Source organism: Hydra vulgaris, chromosome 06, assembly GCF_038396675.1.
Source record: "Hydra vulgaris chromosome 06, alternate assembly HydraT2T_AEP".
Classification (NCBI taxonomy): Eukaryota; Metazoa; Cnidaria; class Hydrozoa; order Anthoathecata; family Hydridae; genus Hydra; species Hydra vulgaris.
This window is the reverse complement of record NC_088925.1, coordinates 34,386,230-34,406,447: the sequence shown is the minus strand read 5'-3', so window position 1 is coordinate 34,406,447 and position 20,218 is coordinate 34,386,230. Positions and strand designations below refer to the sequence as shown.

At 26.8% G+C, this 20,218-nt stretch overlaps 1 protein-coding gene across 1 annotated transcript in view; it reads right to left on the bottom strand.

The window, feature by feature from the left end:
• Positions 1-20,218, bottom strand: part of LOC100208823 (transcription initiation factor TFIID subunit 5) — an 88,412-nt gene that overhangs the window by 4,163 nt on the left and 64,031 nt on the right. Inside the window, exons 16-21 of the mRNA XM_065799929.1 lie at positions 19,219-19,300; positions 18,703-18,814; positions 11,399-11,512; positions 7,854-7,908; positions 3,293-3,415; positions 3,072-3,153 (exon numbers count right to left, since the gene is read on the bottom strand). Of these exons, the coding sequence (XP_065656001.1) occupies positions 3,072-3,153; positions 3,293-3,415; positions 7,854-7,908; positions 11,399-11,512; positions 18,703-18,814; positions 19,219-19,300 (568 nt within the window). The remainder of the gene's footprint in view (positions 1-3,071; positions 3,154-3,292; positions 3,416-7,853; positions 7,909-11,398; positions 11,513-18,702; positions 18,815-19,218; positions 19,301-20,218) is intronic.

The window sequence follows — 20,218 nt, the reverse complement described above, 5'->3', positions numbered from 1 at the left end:
CAATAGTTATATATAATATTTAATATTATATATATATATACATAAATATATATATATATGAATTATATATATATATATATATATATATATATATATATATATATATATATATATATATATATATATATATATATATATATATATATATATATATATATATATATATATATATATATATATATATATATATACATATATATATATATAATAATAATTATATATAATAATTATTTTAATATAAGCGTGTACACAAAATAATTGTGAAAAAATAAATACGTCAATTTTTTGAGTGTAAGAATCAGAGAGAGATTTTTGACAATTTTATTTCTAAAAATATTGAAGATGATGAAGTATGTTCATTATTGAAGATGATGAAGTATGTTCATTATTGAAGATGATGAAGTTCATCAGCAACTCCTGATGCTATGTATTATATCGCCAATTATAAAGAAAAATCAGATAAGAAATACACAAAACATAATAAGGTTGCTAAAAAAAGCCTTAATTTGGAAAGGTAGTTTGCAAGTCAAGTTTCCAAGACATCTTATATTTCTGATTCCATACTTTTTGATAAAATGTTAATATTTTAAAGAATTAATATGTTAAAGAGTGTTTACAAAAATATCTTTTAGCTCTGACTAAATCACTTGATAGTAGACCTGTGTTCTGATTTAGCTTCAAGTCATTATAACTGGCTACAGAATAATATAAAAAAATATTATGTGAACATTGCGCCAAAAACATAAAGTTATTGAAGATTGCTAGGCAATTATTAAACAAAAATGAAATTAAAAAATTGTTATTCTCTGGGCAAGCCTTATCTGTATTAGCAAAGCAAAAGTTCATTATTTTTTAGATACTCACATGAATAAATTAATTTCTTTGAATATTCTAATATTAGTGTGTTGAAATAGTTTCTTTGAATATTCTAATATTAGTGCGTTGAATATTCTAATATTAGTGTGTTGAAATTAATTTCTTTGAATATTCTAATATTAGTGTGTTGAAATAGTTACTTAGATCTAAATAAAGATTGAAGAGTACTTTTTAAAAATAGTTTTTATTCAGCTATATTTCGAATACACGCTTTATGCTGAATAGATTAAAATTATATACCCAAACTTACAGAAATCAATCTTAAAAACATCCAAACGTAAATTAATGTATTTATTTGTGTAAAATTACTTTTGATAACATAAATTCATAAAACTTTATAATTTTGTTCTTCTCAAAAAATCTTTTACTTTGTAAACAGAAATCAACAAATGAAAACTCGAACCAAAAGCTACTGTTTTAGTTAAATAGATATATCAGTGACTTTTCACCCTGGTTATTTTAGTATGGATCTCCAATTCGCATCCCCTTTTTATAAGCACATCATAAGTTATTTATAATGTTATCATTATAAATAATGATACTATTTAACACTTTGATCTAATTATATTTATTCTCACAACTTAATAAAGGCTTTTTTTTTTTTTGGGCTTAAGTATAAATATTTAAGTATAAATATCTTGGGCTTAAGTATAAATATTTAAGGCATATAATAAAAACGCTTTTATGTCTTTTCTTTACTTTTTCTCTCCTGTTTTTAAGGTTGTAATACGTTACATATGAGGAGTGGACTTGCAAAACCAGATAACTCACTTTTTTTTCACTCTGAGATAATGGCAAAAAATGTTTTCCAGTAAATCGAACAGCTAAAAATTAAAAAATTAAAAGCCAAACAATAGATATCATAAAAAGAATGTTGAAGACAAAAATTTGAAAATTGTGCTCTTTTGATCTTATTTTTATTGCATTTAAAAAAAAACTTTTTATCTGGTTTTGCATGCCAATTATTTGATTTTGATTGGAAATTTATTTCTAATTGGTTTTTATAAAAGCTTTATGAAGTCAACTTGACTAGTGACAATTTTAAAAATCAATATAATTGTGCAAAACGTCCCTCTGCCTTAGAAAATAAGTAATTTTAATGTTTGATACTTTTATAGGATTGATGAAGTTAAAACTCAATTGTAACTGTTTAAATATATGGCTTTTTTGATTTTAGTGAATTTTTGTATATGGCTTTTTTCTAAAACAATGTCCTCCATTTTTATAAAACGCTTTTAAAACAGAATGTTGATTAGATAAAATTTTTGTCTTATTTTGCATTGACAAAAATTTTTTTATCGAGTTTTGCATGGACAAAATAATTTAAGGCAGGTAAAATGTTGTTAAAATAGTTGCTTTTAAATTTACTTTTTATTTGTAAAGATGTAGGAATATTAATACTACAAAAAAACATTGCTGAGACTATTTTTATAAAAACTGAATAATCTGGTTTTGCAAGTCCACTCCTCATATATGGTACTAAATACCAAATTAATTAAAAAAAACTAAATTCCACAATTTTTTACTTATTTTACTCTAAATTACACTATTTATACCCCCCTAAAGGCAACCAATCGTCCATATTTTCCATATTCACACTTTCTATATTCAAGGAAAATCACGATTTCTATATTTCTGTTTTATATAGAAAACCAAGAATTTGTTAGAAAATAAAAATAAATAATCAAATACTTTGTGCAATAACAAACCATTTTAAAAAACACGTTCAATTTTTAAGATTTTCAAATAAATATAAAAACGAAAACATAAAAAAACTTGAAAAAAAGCTCAAAAAGAATGAAAAGACATTTTCAATACTTTCAATAAAAACTTAATAATTCAAGATAAAGAATAAAAACCAATACAATTATTTATTTTCGAATTTTAATTTTATTATTTAATTTCCAAAATCAATTTTCTTTACCTGATTTTCCTATTTTAAGGAAAACATATTTACAATGAACATTACAAATATTTTATTTTTATATTTAACCGATCATAATTTAATTGTAAATTATTATTGCAAATATAAAATTAATATATAAAGTAATTTTTTACGACTACTAATAAAAAAAACAAACCCCCCCGATAGATTATTGTTACCAATAACTTAATATAGAGATTAGTTTAAGATTAAAAAATAAATTTAAATTTCATTCAAATTTAAATATACTTGCAAAAAAGAAAAACCTTACAAATTTGACTCGGCATGATCATCTTCTTCAGCAGGGTAAACACCTTTAACATCCCAAAGTTTGACACAATTATCCATTCCAGCTAAAAAAATTGCCATAACAGAAATTGAACTGTAAAATTAAGTGACCAGTTTTTTGATAATTTTTAAGAGTACAATTAAATAAATAGTTAAATCATCTTATATTTTAAAAGCAAATAATCATTAAAATAAATATAATACCTGAAGCAAGCATATGTCCCTCTCGAGAAAAACACAAGCTATTAACAGTGGACGAATGACCAGTAAACTCAGCAAGAGGGGCTGCTTCAGCAATATCCCAAAGAATAATGCGTTTATCAACACCTAAACTTTCCAAGTAAAAAAATTATTAAAATTGAGCAGATATTATTTAGGTATAAAGGACATCTTGCTAATGTCTGTATTATACTGTTTGAATATTAAAAATATTTAAAATCAAAAAATTACTGAAAAATCTTGAAAAAAAATGTTTGTTAAATCAAATTCATTTTATTGAGTGTTATTTTAAATCTATGTAAAACAAAATTCCCTGAAACCTGCATAAATCTTCTAAAGCTAGAACTCAAACTTACACCAACAATAAAAAAATATTTTTTAAGTCCATTTAAATAACTTATAAAAACACTTAATGCAACAAAACTAGAATATTGCAACAAAACTAGAGCATTTGCAATAAAACTAGAGTACTGCAACATAACAAGAATATTGCAACAAAACTAGAGTACTGCAACAAAACTAGAATACTACAACAAAACTAGAGTACTGCAACAAAACTAGAGTACTGCAACAAAACTAGAGTACAGCAACAAAACTAGAATACTGCAACAAAACTAGAATACTGCAACAAAACTAGAGTACTGCAACAAAACTAGAGTACTGCAACAAAACTAGAGTACTGCAACAAAACTAGAATACTGCAACAAAACTAGAGTACTGCAACAAAACTAGAGTACTGCAACATAACTAGAATATTGCAACAAAACTAGAGTACTGCAACAAAACTAGAGTACTGCAACAAAACTAGAGTACTGCAACAAAACTAGAGTACTGCAACAAAACTAGAATACTGCAACAAAACTAGAGTACAGCAACAAAACTAGAGCATTGCAACAAAACTAGAGTACTGCAACAAAACTAGAATACTGCAACAAAACTAGAGTACAGCAACAAAACTAGAGTACTGCAACAAAACTAGAGTACAGCAACAAAACTAGAGTACTGCAACAAAACTAGAGTACTGCAACAAAACTAGAGTACTGCAACAAAACTAGAGTACTGCAACAAAACTAGAGTACTGCAACAAAACTAGAATACTGCAACAAAACTAGAGTACTGCAACAAAACTAGAGTACTGCAACATAACTAGAATATTGCAACAAAACTAGAGTACTGCAACAAAACTAGAGTACTGCAACAAAACTAGAGTACTGCAACAAAACTAGAGTACTGCAACAAAACTAGAATACTGCAACAAAACTAGAGTACAGCAACAAAACTAGAGCATTGCAACAAAACTAGAGTACTGCAACAAAACTAGAATACTGCAACAAAACTAGAGTACAGCAACAAAACTAGAGTACTGCAACAAAACTAGAGTACAGCAACAAAACTAGAGTACTGCAACAAAACTAGAGTACTGCAACAAAACTAGAGTACTGCAACAAAACTAGAGTACTGCAACAAAACTAGAGTACTGCAACAAAACTAGAGTACTGCAACAAAACTAGAGTACTGCAACATAACTAGAATACTGCAACAAAACTAGAGTATTGCAATAAAACTAAAATAATGTTCTGGACAATATAATGATGTAAAATCAATATAAATATCAAATAAAACTCTTATAAAAGTGAATAAATATGTAAAAATAATGAAGGAAAGCATGTTTCACAAAACCATGTTTATGATAAAATCAGGATAAATGGATCTTCTGGGCGTTTTTTTACTTTAAAAGAAAACTTTTTTAAAAGAAAATTTAGCAAAAAAGGAAATAGGAAGTATAAGCAAAAAAAATCTTTACTTTTTAACAAAAATGAAGTCTAGATAAGGCAAAAAGGAGGATTTTCTGATGTTACAATAGACTCTTACCATGGTGCTGAGGTATGTGAGTAGGAATAGTGCTGAGGTATGTGAGTTAGTAGGAATGGTGCTGAGGTAAGTGAGTAGGAATGGTGCTGAAGTATAGGAGTAGGAATAGTGCTGAGGCATGTGAGTTAGTAGGAATGGTGCTAAGGGATGAGTAGGAATGGTGCTGAGGTATGCTTAAGTAGGAAAGGCGCTGAGGTATGTGAATAGCAATGATGCTGAGGAATGTGAGTTAGTAGGAATTGTGCTGAGGTATGCGAGTCGGAATTTTTCTTTCATTTCAAATTTTGAAGTATTATCATAGAGATGATTTTGGTCTATATCGCCATGACAATAGTTAAAAACAAAAATTGCAGAATAAACAGATGGGGAAAATCAAAAAACATTTTGTAAAAATTTTTAAAAGTAATGGTCTTCTTATTTCCATCCTATGCAATATGAAAATAGTTATCTCAACTTACCTTTCTGATCTCAGTAACAATTCATTTCAATCATACCGTAAATGTGAAAATGATTTGAATTAGGTTTACTGCAGTTCTAACCAACCACCTAGTATTATCAAAAGACTCCCTCACACTGTTGAATCAAGACTGCCATACCAGTAAATGAATTTGTTTTCAATAAAGGTATCCTTACAAAAACGCATTAAAAAAAGTCTGGCTATGCTTGTAAACTTAAATACTAACCTCAAGTTACCTTGATTACTACCAACCTCAAGTTACCTTTATTACTACCAACCTTAAGTTACCTTGACTAAAAACATTTGTGGTATTTTTTATTAGGCCTTTATAACTACCAACCTCAAGTTACCTTGATAAAAACATTGTGGTAATTTTTTATTAGGCAGAATGTTTTCAATGTGGTATACAGTTTAAAACTGTATACCACATTAAAAACATCCTGCCTAATAAAAAAGAAGACATATTATCAAAGTGTCAACATTCCAACAAATTCCTCTTTTGATACTGGAGTATGTATTTATGTGTTTTATAATGTCAGATATTTTCTTTTGTAAATGAGTTTTTTTAAAACGTTTTTTTTCTAACATTTAAAAAAATATATTTAATAGCTGATGATTGCAGTGTATTACTGATGATTGCAGTGTATTGCTGATGATTGCAGTGTATTGCTGATGATTGCAGTGTATTGCTGATGATTGCAGTGTATTGCTGATGATTGCAGTGTATTGCTGATGATTGCAGTGTATTGCTGATGATTGCAGTGTATTGCTGATGATTACAGTGTATTGCTGATGATTGCAGTGTATGGCTGATGATTGCAGTGTATGGCTGATGATTGCAGTGTATGGCACAAAACTTTAAGTACTATTATAAATGTTGTTTTTTATTTTAACAAAATTTAAATATTAATATACACTGCCCTCGGAATTAGGAAAAATGATGTCAGCAATAATTTGCTGACCTTATTCTGCTAGAGGTTGGCAAAAAAAAACAACTTATAAAGAGGTTTTACCATAAAACATAGTAACAAGGTTGTCACATGTCACATTATATAAATAATAAATTTAAATATTTAATGCGACAATCCAAATTGAAAGAATTCATCTTCAATTTCAGATATAGCTGCTTTATATAATGAACTTACATTTGCACAGTTACTGTATTTAGCCAGCTGCTTCTGTTGTTAAGTCTTGTTCTCCAGGAATTCTAGACCAACTCTTTTTTGCTTATTGTCCTTGATCCAAGCTATGTTAAATTTTGGATGGACAACAGCTGCTGCTAGTAATTCTACATTCATGATGTACTAATTGAATCTGCTATCCATGATCGCCATCATTAGCTTGCTGCAACTGATTGAGCTGTTGTGAAGAAGGAATTATTTTTAGGAACTCTTAAGAAGCATTTTCTCTTTCAAAATTATTGTAATTAGCAGCAGGTATTCCATGTAGACCTTTTTCACACTGTAGGATATCTAAAGCTTGATAAAGAAGCTTCATAACAGAATTCATACTCTGTAATTAACAGTACTTCAGCTTGTTGAAACTGTTTCAAATCAACTTGACTCAAACACCACTCATCATATGAATACCGCTCAAACACCACTCATCGTATGAATACCACTCAAACACCATATACTCATAATGAGTAGCTGTTAAGTTCATTGAGTAGCATACAGATTGCTGATGAGAGGACAGGTGAAATAGCATACTCAGTTTTGTCATAAACCATTTTGAACAGTTTTCCAAACAAACACTCAGTTCGCTGATTGCATTGTTGTGTATCTTATGTGTTCAATATGCAGCCTTGTGTCTTGATGTATGGCTGGAATCTAATGTCAATTGGTACTGTTTTTGGTTTCATGATATTGTGCGTATTATACAATTGATTCTAACCAATAAAGGTCAAATACTTTCGCGCTTTTTTTTCTGAAAGTAACTCATGTAATTACATTTCAGATAACTGTTCAGAAAGTTTTTATTACTAAAATAATAAAAACTTTCTTATGTAATTACATATCAATGTTGATAGTAGTGTATTATCATGTAAGTACAAATCAATGGTTATAGGTTTAATTGAAAACTAAATCGCTATTCTTGGGTATTAAATCAAAATTAAGATAAAAAAAATTTTAAATTATTATCTTTTTTACTTAATAAAATATGAAGAGTAAAATAAAATAAAAACTAAAACTATTTAGTTAAAGATAAGTTATTAACCTGATGATACAAGATGACGCCCATCAGGCGAAAATTTAACACTCAGAACACCAGCCTAAAAAAATATAAATATGAAAATATATTCAGAAGAGTGTATTAAGAAGTTTTATATTTTATTAACTTTAATTTATAAGATTAAATTGAAAAGTTTATAAAAATTATTTTTCAACTTTTCTAACAATTCAAATATTATTTAACAATTTCTTAAAAAATCTCAATTTGTACAAGAAATGTTTCCAAATACCACAAAAATCCGCTATTTCTCTGATGGTTGTGCTGGCCAGTACAAAAATTGCAAACATTTTTTAAATTTATGCTATTTTTTAAAACATGCCATAGTTTTGGGATGCAATGTGAATGGAATTTCTTTGCAACATCACATGGAAAGTCACCATGTGATGGCATTGGTGGAACAGTTAAAAGACTTGTTTCAAGTGCTAGTCTTCAATGTCAAATTGACCTACAAATTCAGAACACTGAAAAAATGTTCAATTTTTCAAAAAATAAAATATTTGGCGCCCACTTCTTTATTTTAAAAGGTGAAGTTATTTTATTAGTCCATAAATCTTTGACTCTTCGATCGAATAATGCAAAGACTTTACCTGGTACAAGAAGTTTGCATCAATTTATTTTGCAGGATGCAACAAGCATAAATGTCAAAAGAGTCTCTGAGCAGGAGGAATCTAACATTCAACCTTACTGGCTCAATACAATATCTTTAAGAAATCATTGCATGAAAATATTATATCTGCAAATATAATATATCTAACTAGGTTGATTTGGTATTTGAAGTTGATGAAAGAAATGAAGACGCCCTTGTAAAATTCATGCATCCTCATTTATCTCACACTTCATTACACTGGCCAAGTAGAGATGATTATTGTTGGGTTTCTAAGCCCCATATTTTAATTATGATAAAAAAACCATAATCTTTAAGAGCAGGGCGCATATACCAGATAGACGATTTGCCCAAAATCCAATCTTTAAATTAACTCAATTATGTTACACAAGTTTTCTTTTATAAGCAATTTATAAATAAATCAGATGCAAGTTCTGGTTTTTTATTGACTAGTTTTTAATTTAAAACTTGTATTTATTTATTTTTTTAGACTCAATATATTACATTTATTATATTATTTATAAGATTTTAATATTAAAATTATTGTATTATTGTAATAAGTATTGATTATTGTTATCCGATTAAAATAAGTTGAAATATTGTTTTAGAAATTTTTCTTCAAAATCCTTTATTTTTACAAGTTGACATTTCAAAGTTGACCAATGTTTATCTAATCCTCAGTTCTGGATTTGTTTAAACAGACTTAATCTATTGAAAGAGGAGCTGAAAGTGGAAAAAAGTAATAATTTAAAAATAAATATAAAACAAAATCTATCATTTGCTCCATAAAGACTAATCCATGTCAGCTGCAGAGAAATTTTAAATGCAGTCAAGCTTTTAAGAGAAAAGTACTTAGATTTCAAAAATATAAAGCCAATCATATAAACCAAACTCCAAAGTGATCCATTAATGGAAAAATTAAAGCAATTTATTATTAAAAAGAGCTCCATAAATTTTTAATCCAAGAAAACTTGTGCATAATTGAAGACAATGAAACCTATTACTAAGGTGATTTTTCATGGTTGCCAGTTCAGCAATGTTTTTATCAGTTGAAAAGTATGTTGCCAAAAAATTCAAGTATATTCAAACTGAGAAATTTGCTCTTAAGTTCCTTTTATAGCAAGCATTCTGCTAATGTGGTTTGTAAAGTACATTTTACTTTACTCCTAAAACTTTTGAATTTTGTAATTTATTAAAAATTGTCATGAGCAGCGAGTTATTGAAAGTTATTGGCCAATTATAAAAGAAATCTTATTAAAAACTTCAGATAAAAAAGGTTTTAGAAAAAAATGGATAGCAGCTTCAAAAAATGTAACTGAGAGAAATCATCCCATGAACATTTTTCTATAGGTTTAAATTTAAGTTTAATGGAAGCAGAAAAAACACTTATAGATATAGTTTGAAATTTATATGAAAAGTATCATTTGAAGAAAAGAATTAGTAATGGAAAAAAAGTTTGATGAACTTTTTTACAACTAAAATCTTTTTTCTTTAAATGTTTTGACAAAATTAAGGAGATATTAAAAATAAAAATATTAAAAAAAATAAATTGCCAAACGAAATAAAAAAATAAAAATAAATAAAAAATGTTTTTTGGTTTTGAAGGAGAATTTTAACTACTTTTTATTGATCAAGCAATACCACAGATGAATGTGAGGTATTACTTGATATGAGCAGATGGCTGAGTGGTATTACTTGGTATGAACAGATGGTTCTGTAGTAATAATTGGTATTTAAAGTTGGTTGTGTGGTATTGCTTGGTATGTAAAGATGGTGGTGTAGTATTACTTGGTACAGATGGTTGTGTGGTAATACTTGGTATGTGCAGATTGTTGTATGGTATGATTTGGTACAGATGGTTGTGTGGTATTACACGGTCGCCAGCCACTTTGTACAATTAAATTCCCTGATTTTTCCCTGACTTATCATATTTTTCCCTGACTCAGTTATAGTTTTAAGTGTGAGTTTTAAATTACCTCTTGCTTGTAAATGCTTCCTAGTTAAATACCAAAAATATTCTGAAGAAAAAAATAATAGAATAATAGAAATAAAAGATATATATTATATATTGTATAAATATTTTTTATTTTTTTTATATTCTTTTACTGTAAAAGTTACACAATTGTAATTTAAGCTTCAGACTTTTCTATATTATTACTATGAAGTGAAGTAAGCTTTTTACTGCTCCAGTGTTTTTTCAAAACACTGGAGCAGAATAAACTTCAAAATTTATAAAAATAACAACAAAGAGATTAATAATATAACTCCCTGATTTCCCTGACTAGAAAAAATTTTCCTAACTTTTCCCTGATTTCCAGTTGGCTGGCTATCCTATATTTTCTTGGTACAGATAGTTTTGTTGTATTAATTAATACAAATGGTTGTGTGATATTCATTTGTGCAGATGGTTGTGTGGTATTACTTGGTACAGATGGATGCATGGTATTACTTGGTACAGATGGTTGAGTGGTAACAGTTTAGTAGTAGAGTGATCACTTTGTAAAAGTGTTTAGTTCAAAAATTAAATAATTACCAAATCTACAGAGCTTCCAGAGCTTTCTTTACTTATTTTTCAAAAGGAAAATAATTAATTTTTTTGCGGGCAATTTTTTACCATATCAAAACCTTTGTGTTTTGCACATACAAAGTTTGGCTAAGGAAAGGTTTTTAAAGCTATTACTTGTAGATAGTGTGGACAAGTACAAAAATTAAAAATAATTTGAGAGGAGTTTAAATCCATCATATATTTGGAAATTCCACAACCAACTTAGTTCTCAGTGCAACAGGTTTGCTTGTAAGGGTGTGTTTCAGAGCTATGGGGTTGAAAAAGAAGGGTATGACAACAACTAAGAAAAAAAAAGGATAGGTGAATATATAAAAAAATATATATATTTACTAAATAAATTTAATAAATTCAAGAATTTACTTTATGGCCTGTAAATAAACGCACTGAAGTACCAGTCTGTAAATCCCAGATTCTCACAGTTCGATCAGCTGATCCAGTTGCAACATAATTGCTATTAGGATGAAAATCAATAACCTAAAAAAAATTTAAATAAAATAAAAATTTTGAATTTTTACATTAAATTATTTGTTCAACTTTTATTTACTATAATAGTAGGTATTGGTGTAATGGTGTAATAATGGTGTCTCATAGATAGGAAAGGTAAACAAAAACAAAAAAACAACAACATCAAAGTGGTTAAAAAAAGCTAATCACTTTATAAAAATTATTAATTTACTAGTTCATTCAATTCACAAAATGCTTTGAGGATAAAAATATAAACAAATACAAATATATAAATAGCATGCAAACTGAATCTAAACCATAGAATATGAAGTTGAAATATAAATTAGCAGCTTACATCCACATAAAAGGCTTTCATAAAATTTTTTGTTTTTATTAGGTGCCTATGATGGCATACTTATCTTTGACATTTCAAAAAAATCCATATCCTGAAGACCTAAAACATAAACTTGGATGCATTCCCTATAACATGTAGAACAATAATAGTTCAGAATTTTCAACATTTTTTTTTTACATAAACTATTTCTATTTAAAAAAAGTACAAGTATGCCATCATAGGCAACCAACTGCTCTTATGATGACATATTTTAAATAAATTACACAAACAGTGCTTAATTATTTATTTTTTTAATGAACAATAACACAGCATATCATTAAAGAACCTATTAACATAATTCACAAGTAAATTTTTTTCTATGCCTGCACATAAACAATGACATCAAGAGTTACAATTTTGGACAACAAATTCAAGGTTTTTTTTTGTTGGTGAATAAAGTTCAAACAGCTGCTGTATCAGATAAAAAACAAAACATTTTTTTTATTTGTATTATTATCCTCTTTGTTTTCAGGTAACAGTTTTTCTTTAGCTTTTTAAAAACTTTTTTCTTTTTCAATCAACTAATTTTCAATCAACTTTTTAAACCTTTTTTCTAGGAAAAATGAAGATTGATAACACAAATGTTTTTTAGGTATACATACAACTACAGTCAAATTCTGACCATAATCAGCTGATTACTGAGTGCCTGTTTAGTTTTACCCTTTTACCCTGAGGACCTGTTTAATTTTACACTTTAGTAGCTAATATTTTTTGTGATATTTATTTTGCACAGCACTTAACCCTGATTTGTCAATATTGAATATATTTTCAGGAAAAGAAATGATTACTATTCCGTATATAACGGGTGATGCGGAAGTTATCGGACAAATCCTAATTTCATTATTTGAGCATAATAATTAATTTTTGTGGTTTTATGTGTAGGCATAAAGTTCTATAAAATATAAACTTTATTATTTGAAACACAATTATTTAAAACGAGGTTAAATAAAGCTGAACGAGAATCTTTTCGAAAGCGATTAAAAATGTTTTTTGTAAATAAACCTAATATAAAAAAAAAAAAAAAGCGTAAATCATTTTGAAAAGGAAGGATTTGCTCAAAGTACAATATATGATAACCTAAAAAGACTTAAAACTGTTCAATCGTTTTCTGATAGAAAGCACCCTGGTCGTCCGACATCCTGGACTAGAGAAAAGAAAGCCGAATTAACGAGACTTGTCAACAATCGAAAAGGGGTCAGTCAGAGAAAAATAGGTATTAAATTTGGTGTAAATCAATCAACAATTGGTCGTCAGTTAAAAAAAATGAATATTAAATATAGAAAATGTGAAAAGACTCTAAAATACACTATAAAACAACAAATAAAGGCAAAAAAAAGAAGCAGGAAACTAGTTAACCAACTCTATAACACAAAATCGCTTCTAGCCATCGATGACGAAAAATACTTTTGTTTTGCAGGGGACAACATGCCTGGAAATTCTGGATACTACACAAACAACAAAAAGACATGCCCAGAAAGTGTTCGCTTTATAAGAAAAGAGAAATTTCCAAAAAAATTATTAATGTGGATAGCCATATCTGACCGTGGTATGTCCGAGCCATTGTTTCGCACTTCCAAGGCTGTAGCGATCAATTCATCAATCTATATTAATGAATGTTTCGAAAAACGACTTCTTCCATTAATTCACAAGTATCATGGAAACTTTAACTATTTATTTTGGCCATATACATCAAGTTCTCATTATTCTAAAGATTCTCTAAATTGGATGGACCAATATGTCTATTACGTTGATAAACAATCCAAGATGGTGGTGTTTTTTCATATAAAAAATAATATATTTTTATTAAAAGATAAATGCTTTATTTAAAAAAAATATAATAGTAGTTTGTTTTTTTATTTATAAATAAGTTATTGACGTTTTTATTTTGTCCGATAACTTCCGCATCACCCGTTATAGAAATAAAAAAATTATTGTAAGTTCCTAAAATAAAACACTTTCTATAAAATTCAGAGTTATTGCATTATTTTGTATTATTAAAATGTATATATTAATAATGCATACACCGTGTAGTTTTATAAACCTAGTCAAATGATGGCATAACAACCCCAACATGTGCATTTTGTCAATATGCCATCATAGAAAAAAGAATTTTATTTAAACTGTTATTTTATTTAAATTTTATTTAAACTTAAATTTTTTTGTTTGCCTCATTTAAAAGTATCAATAAAATAAGTAACATGTAGATAAAATGCAAAAAAAAATCATTTCAGTAAAATTAATAATCTGAAATATATAAGAAGATTAAAGTTATATCCTAAAATTAATGTTTGCTGATTATAAAAAAAATATTTTCGCAAAATTTACATATTTTCATCAAAATTGATGTTTGCAGATTATAAAAGCAATATTGCTGCAAAATGTATTTTATTCAAAAAAATTATTTTCATCAAAATTAATGTTTGCTGATTGTAAAAACAATATTTCTGCAAAATGTACATATTTTCATCAAAAATAATATAAAGCCAATATAAAAACGTAGGTATCAAAACTTTTTGACCAAAACTAATATTTATGGAAATATACCATCATAAGCGCCAAGCCATTATAGGCATCTTTCCCCTGGTTTTTATTTTGAATTTGTAGTAAAAAAAATTTCTTCCTAATAGTATTTGTTACTGTCACATTTTTTCTATTTATATTGAGTTACATGGTTCTTAGTCATTTTTCATTATATTTTTATAGAAAAAAGAAATATGAAATGTTTTTATAAATCTAAATTTACATTTATTTTTGTTCATTAAAAATTTTTTAACTTTTACAAAAATAAACTTATGCATTAATAGTTGATTTTTAATAACAAAATTTATGACTTTTCATATTTTAATCATTTCATCTAAATTGACTAGTTTGTACTATTATGTTATAATATTATTAATCATAATTATTAATATAATAATTATTAATAATCATAAATATAATTAAATAACCATAGTGTGTACATATAGACGGGTTGCATTGTTTGCATTTTAAAGCGCATGCGCAAAAAACGACAGGCAAAACATTGTAAAATTTTATTGCAAATCCTGCGTACTTCCAAAACATTTAATGAAGTTAACACTAAGTAAAAGTAAATAAAATGACATCTGCTTTTTCTTCTCCGTATTCTATATATATTAAATGATGAAGATAAAAAAAATTATTTAAGTAAATTAACATTATGCGATGGTGTGGTTTTACCAGATTCGTTTTCTATTAAAGATGATTGGAGTAATGACATTAGATTACTTCCAGATATAACATGGCCCAAAATGCACATCTATCTTATTGAAACGTCAAGTGAGTTTACCAAAGATAAACTTAGAGCCTACAAATCGTTGGAAGCTTATAATTTTTTTCTAATTGGCCATGTTCAAGATGTTTTTTATTACGATATAGAGGTTACAGAATTTTGCTACACAAAGTGTGAGGTATTAATTTCAATCATAAATTCTTTTGTTTTAATATCTTCAGAATTAAATTAAACACATAACTTTGTCATATTTAGGTATTTCCTAGTCAATGACAAGGTTCAAAACATATTTTGTATGAAGTATGGATTGCCATACATACAGTTGGACTTTTACTGCCAACTGTAGTTGTGTTGCAGGGTAAAAAAGTTAAATAATTGACTTATTTTTATCAGAACAATTGTTTATAAAAATTATTTAGTCTTCGAACCAACATTTTTACAAGTATATAATAACTTTTGTTTTGCAGATAAGAAAAAAAATTATTAAAAAAGTAAATGTATTAACTGTGAGTATAACCTTTTTTAATTTTATTATTTTGTATTCAGGCTGGGATCTTTTTAATTTTAATTTTATTATTTTGTATTCAGGATCTTTTTGCAGTCACATAGCTGCTCTTTTATTCAAGCTACAAGCATGTTGTGAACTACAGTTGAATAAAATAGCTTGTACAAACAAATTATGTGAATGGAAAAAGTCTCATACTAATGTTGAAGCAGCTCCATTAAAATGTATAAATTTTCATCAACCAGTACCAAGAAATACTTTGCCATCTTTTGCACAAAAAAAATAGATTTAAAATTAAAAGGATTTACTTCTAATGTTCCAGCTAAATTCAGACAGAAAAAAGAAAAGAGTTGTTTCAAAATTTACATATACTAGCACCAAAAGCTGTTGTTTTAAAAAGTGTTAGTTGGTGGATTGATGAAGGAAGGAACTGTAGTGATACAGATACTGCAGATGAAAATGAGCTTAACTTCTGAACCAATTACTACTCTTTTTGAGCCATCACTTATTAATGAAAGTCAAGATGAAATTAAAAAAAAATCAAAAGTTTTACTTGATATATATATGAAATCTTGTTATCAAATTATTAAAAAAAAAAGCTCTATAAATTTCAAAAAAAGCCCCAAAAATCGTTGTCCCACTCTTAATGGGGGGAGGGGCAACAATTATTGGGCTAACAATTAATGTGGGGAGGTAGTGTACCCATTGCACATGTTGCCCCACTTTGAACGCACTTTGTGATTGATTTGAATTTATGACGATCCGGTTTTTTTTTGTCTGATTTGGTAACAAATTAATAAACGCGTTTGTGATTTTTTATTCAAACAGAAAAGTAATTTTTTGGACCCAAATTACCACACAAATTTTTCTTAAATATCATTTTTAATTTCCTGGGTCTCAAAAAAAGCGCAATTTGAAAAAGATTAAAAAAAACAAACAAAGTAAATCTGCAAGAAATTTTATTGATAAACAATCAAAACCTATCAGTCAGAAATAAAAAAAAAAAGTCAGAATAATTTCTTTGTAAACTATATCCTATAAAGTTGATCAGGATCTAGCATATAAATATTAGAATATCAAGTTGCTTTATCAAGATATTATCCTAGGATTCTTATATATTTATAGCTACATATATTTATTATATTTTACAGTATTTTATGCTATACAATACCAATGTTCAAATTAACTAACCCAGTTATCACCAACATTACTCCATCCAACACATCAACTTGTGAAATAGGTATAGTTTTTTTAAGGATGTCAAACTTCCGCATCCGACCAATTACTCTTTCAACATGAATTCTTACATAAGATAGTTTGCGTGAACAATCAACTTCATGTGCTGGTAACTGCAATTTTTTATGTGCAAAACTAGGTGCTTGTAACACTGCTCCTCTCACTGCAAGTTCTTTTTCAATTGTAAAACCTTGATCAGCTAATATAATATTGCCTGCCTCTATATTGTCTTAAAAGCCACAGTCGTTCATTAATTGCTTATCTGATACTCTTCCTCCTCAACCATATGAAATATAAGAAATTGCTCCATGAGGAGCAACCGCAAGTAAATATTTTATGGTATTATGATGTTTATAATTTGACCAAGTCTGAGCTCTAGCTTGCAAGTTAAATGGTCTTTGATTAAAAATCTCTGTGCAATCAATAATGCATGATGTTTTTTGTTAATTTTAAAACACTTAGGCAAATTTTTTTAGGCAAAACTTCTTTACTAGACCATACAATAAAATCTACTAACAACTCTGCTAACTTTGGCAACCATGACCTGTAAATTTTAGATATTATTTCAGGCTTAACATAAAATCTATAAGCAATATCTTTGTTATAAAAACCCATCTTCAACTTCGTTAAAACTATTAATATATGATCTTCAATCGATAATATTTTAGTAAGTTGTTTAACATTAATTTCTGACAAAACAAATTTAAAAATAGCTGTAATTACACCAGTGTAGAACATAAACTTTTTTTCTGATTTCTTTAAATTTATAAAACCAAAATTTGTTCTAGATTTATTCATACTGTAACTTTTGAGTTTATTAGTTAAAACTTTAGAATTTTTTGTGATTTCTCTTTTACTTTTACCTAGAAAATATAAAAGTAACTAATAATACTTTTAACTAATAATTAAAAAAATAATAATAAAAAAATGATATCGAAACCAAAATAAAAACAATTCTATATAACGGAAAAATATTTATGATAAAAAAAAGTAAACATATTTATTACAATTTTTTTTTACCTTGTGTACATTTTTGAGTGATTTGACAAGAAGAAGTTCCATCCTCTACATGAAAATTTACTACATTTAAAAGATCGGTATTGTTGTCATCTTGATAAGTTTTATTTATATTTTTATTTTCATTTTGTTTTGGTAATTTCTGATATCTCTGCCCTATTTTTTTTGTCTCAGCCATCGTGATTTAACTTGATGTTGATAAGTATCACTAGTTTTTTTAAAGAAAAATATGCTAGGAACATAGGAAGGGCTTGTACAGTTATTTGAATTCTTTCCTAACAAAAAACCCTGAAAGTTATAAATATAGCAAGACGTTTACAAGAGCTACTTTAAATAATTTTACTCCTTCATAACATTAAAAATTACATAATGTAGAAAATTACCATTATAAAAAAAAATACTGGATATTTTTTGCATTTTTTATTTGGCATTCTGACCTATTTGAGCGCCTTATCGCTTTATGCCACAATCTTCGTTTTTCTGGCTTATTTTCTGAAGGAACTTTATAAAATTCGAGTCTACTTTTTGGAGTTCTCCAATATGAACAACCAACTGCACAACAACAATCAGGCATGAATTGAAAAAGGAAGTAAAATGCAATTGTAGTTATAATATAGAATATGTTTGTGAAAATACGCAGGATTTAAAATAAAGTTTACAATGTTTTGCCTGTCGTTTTATGCGCATGCGCTTTAAAATGTAAAGCAACGCGTCTATTGCATAAACATTGTGTATAATTAAGAATTTATTATAAACAAAAATCATTTAAAAAAAAAAACGGTATTGAAACAAAATTAAAAAAAAGAATCGCTACATACATTAACATCACTTAGGTGGCCAGCAAAAATACGTAATGATTGAGAACTTTCGGTGCACCACAACCTTGCTGTACGATCATAGGAGCCAGAAACAAAATAATATCCACGTGGACTTAAATATAAAATAGTTAAATTTTATTAGAGGAATAAAAAGTTTTGATTATCTTTATTAAAATAATAATAAATGCTTTAAAATTAAAATTTTTTATAAAAAATATATTAAATTTATTAATTTAAAGAACTTATCAAATTAATAAATTATAATAAATGCAAGTTATTTCAATAGAATATTAAAATTAATTTAGTTATTTTAATTAAATATTGAAATTAAATTACATTAAAATTAATTTTAACTTTTGATAAAATTAAAAACAAACTAACAACGGAAGTATTAAAATATTTTCTGAAGGAATTGTTAATTTTTTTTTATTGAATACTGTTTTTTCATTTAATATGTATCATTTAATTTACCTGAGCTGGACATCTTAAACAGGAAAAATGTATCATTTAATTTACCTGAATTGGACATCCCAAACAGGATAAATGTGACCTTTCCATGATACTAAGTTTGTAAAAGTATGCATACTCCATAAACGAACTAAAAAAAAATTTAAAATACAATGGATTTTTTTTTTTTTGTAGAGTAATTTTAAAATTTCTTGCACATTTTACTTTACTTAAATTTTTATACTTTTTTTTGTTTGCCCAATAATTACTTTTTTATATAATTCACAAAACATCCTACTTGTTTTATATAATTCGCTCCATAACTAAAGATTCAATAAAATCAATTTATTTAATATAAACAGTCAAAGTGTTTTTTATATTCATTTTATAGAAAAGTTTTTTTTAAATATTGATTAAATCAATTTTAAAAAAGTCTTTTATTTTTTTCAAAATGCCTTTTTGATGTTTTATGCTACTTGCTAAAGCAACGCTAATATTTTTAGTTAAAATTTTTATAAAACAGACAACCCAATTGAATTTATTTATAATAAACTTTTTTACAAATTTAAAAAACTTTAATACAACTTTTCAAAGATTTTATTAATCCCTTAAGGACCGATACTTTTTCGAATAAATGCACCAAAAAAATCAATTTATTTTTTAATGCTTAGAGCTTAGATATTGGCATATTAAGAATAAAAAAAAAAGTCTGTTTTAAAAATAAACTTTATTCTTATACATAAATATTAGGGTATATCATACTTGAGCCAAAAATTAAATTTTCAGAATTTTGACTAGCACGCTTGGATTCCTATGTAGTTGGGTACGGGGAATTCAAATATAATAATGTTTTTGCAAAATATTGATGTCTAGCTACCGGGAAACTGGTTTTAAAATTAGTTTTTTTTTAAAAAAATAGTCTTTTATAACTAAAGCTTAATTTTTAAATGTTTTTAGTCAATTAATAATAAAAATAAAAATTATATTAGATAAAAAATAAACCATGCGTAATAAAACACAAGATTATCATTTAGCTTCCAGGATTCTTGAGCCAGAATGCACGGCTAGG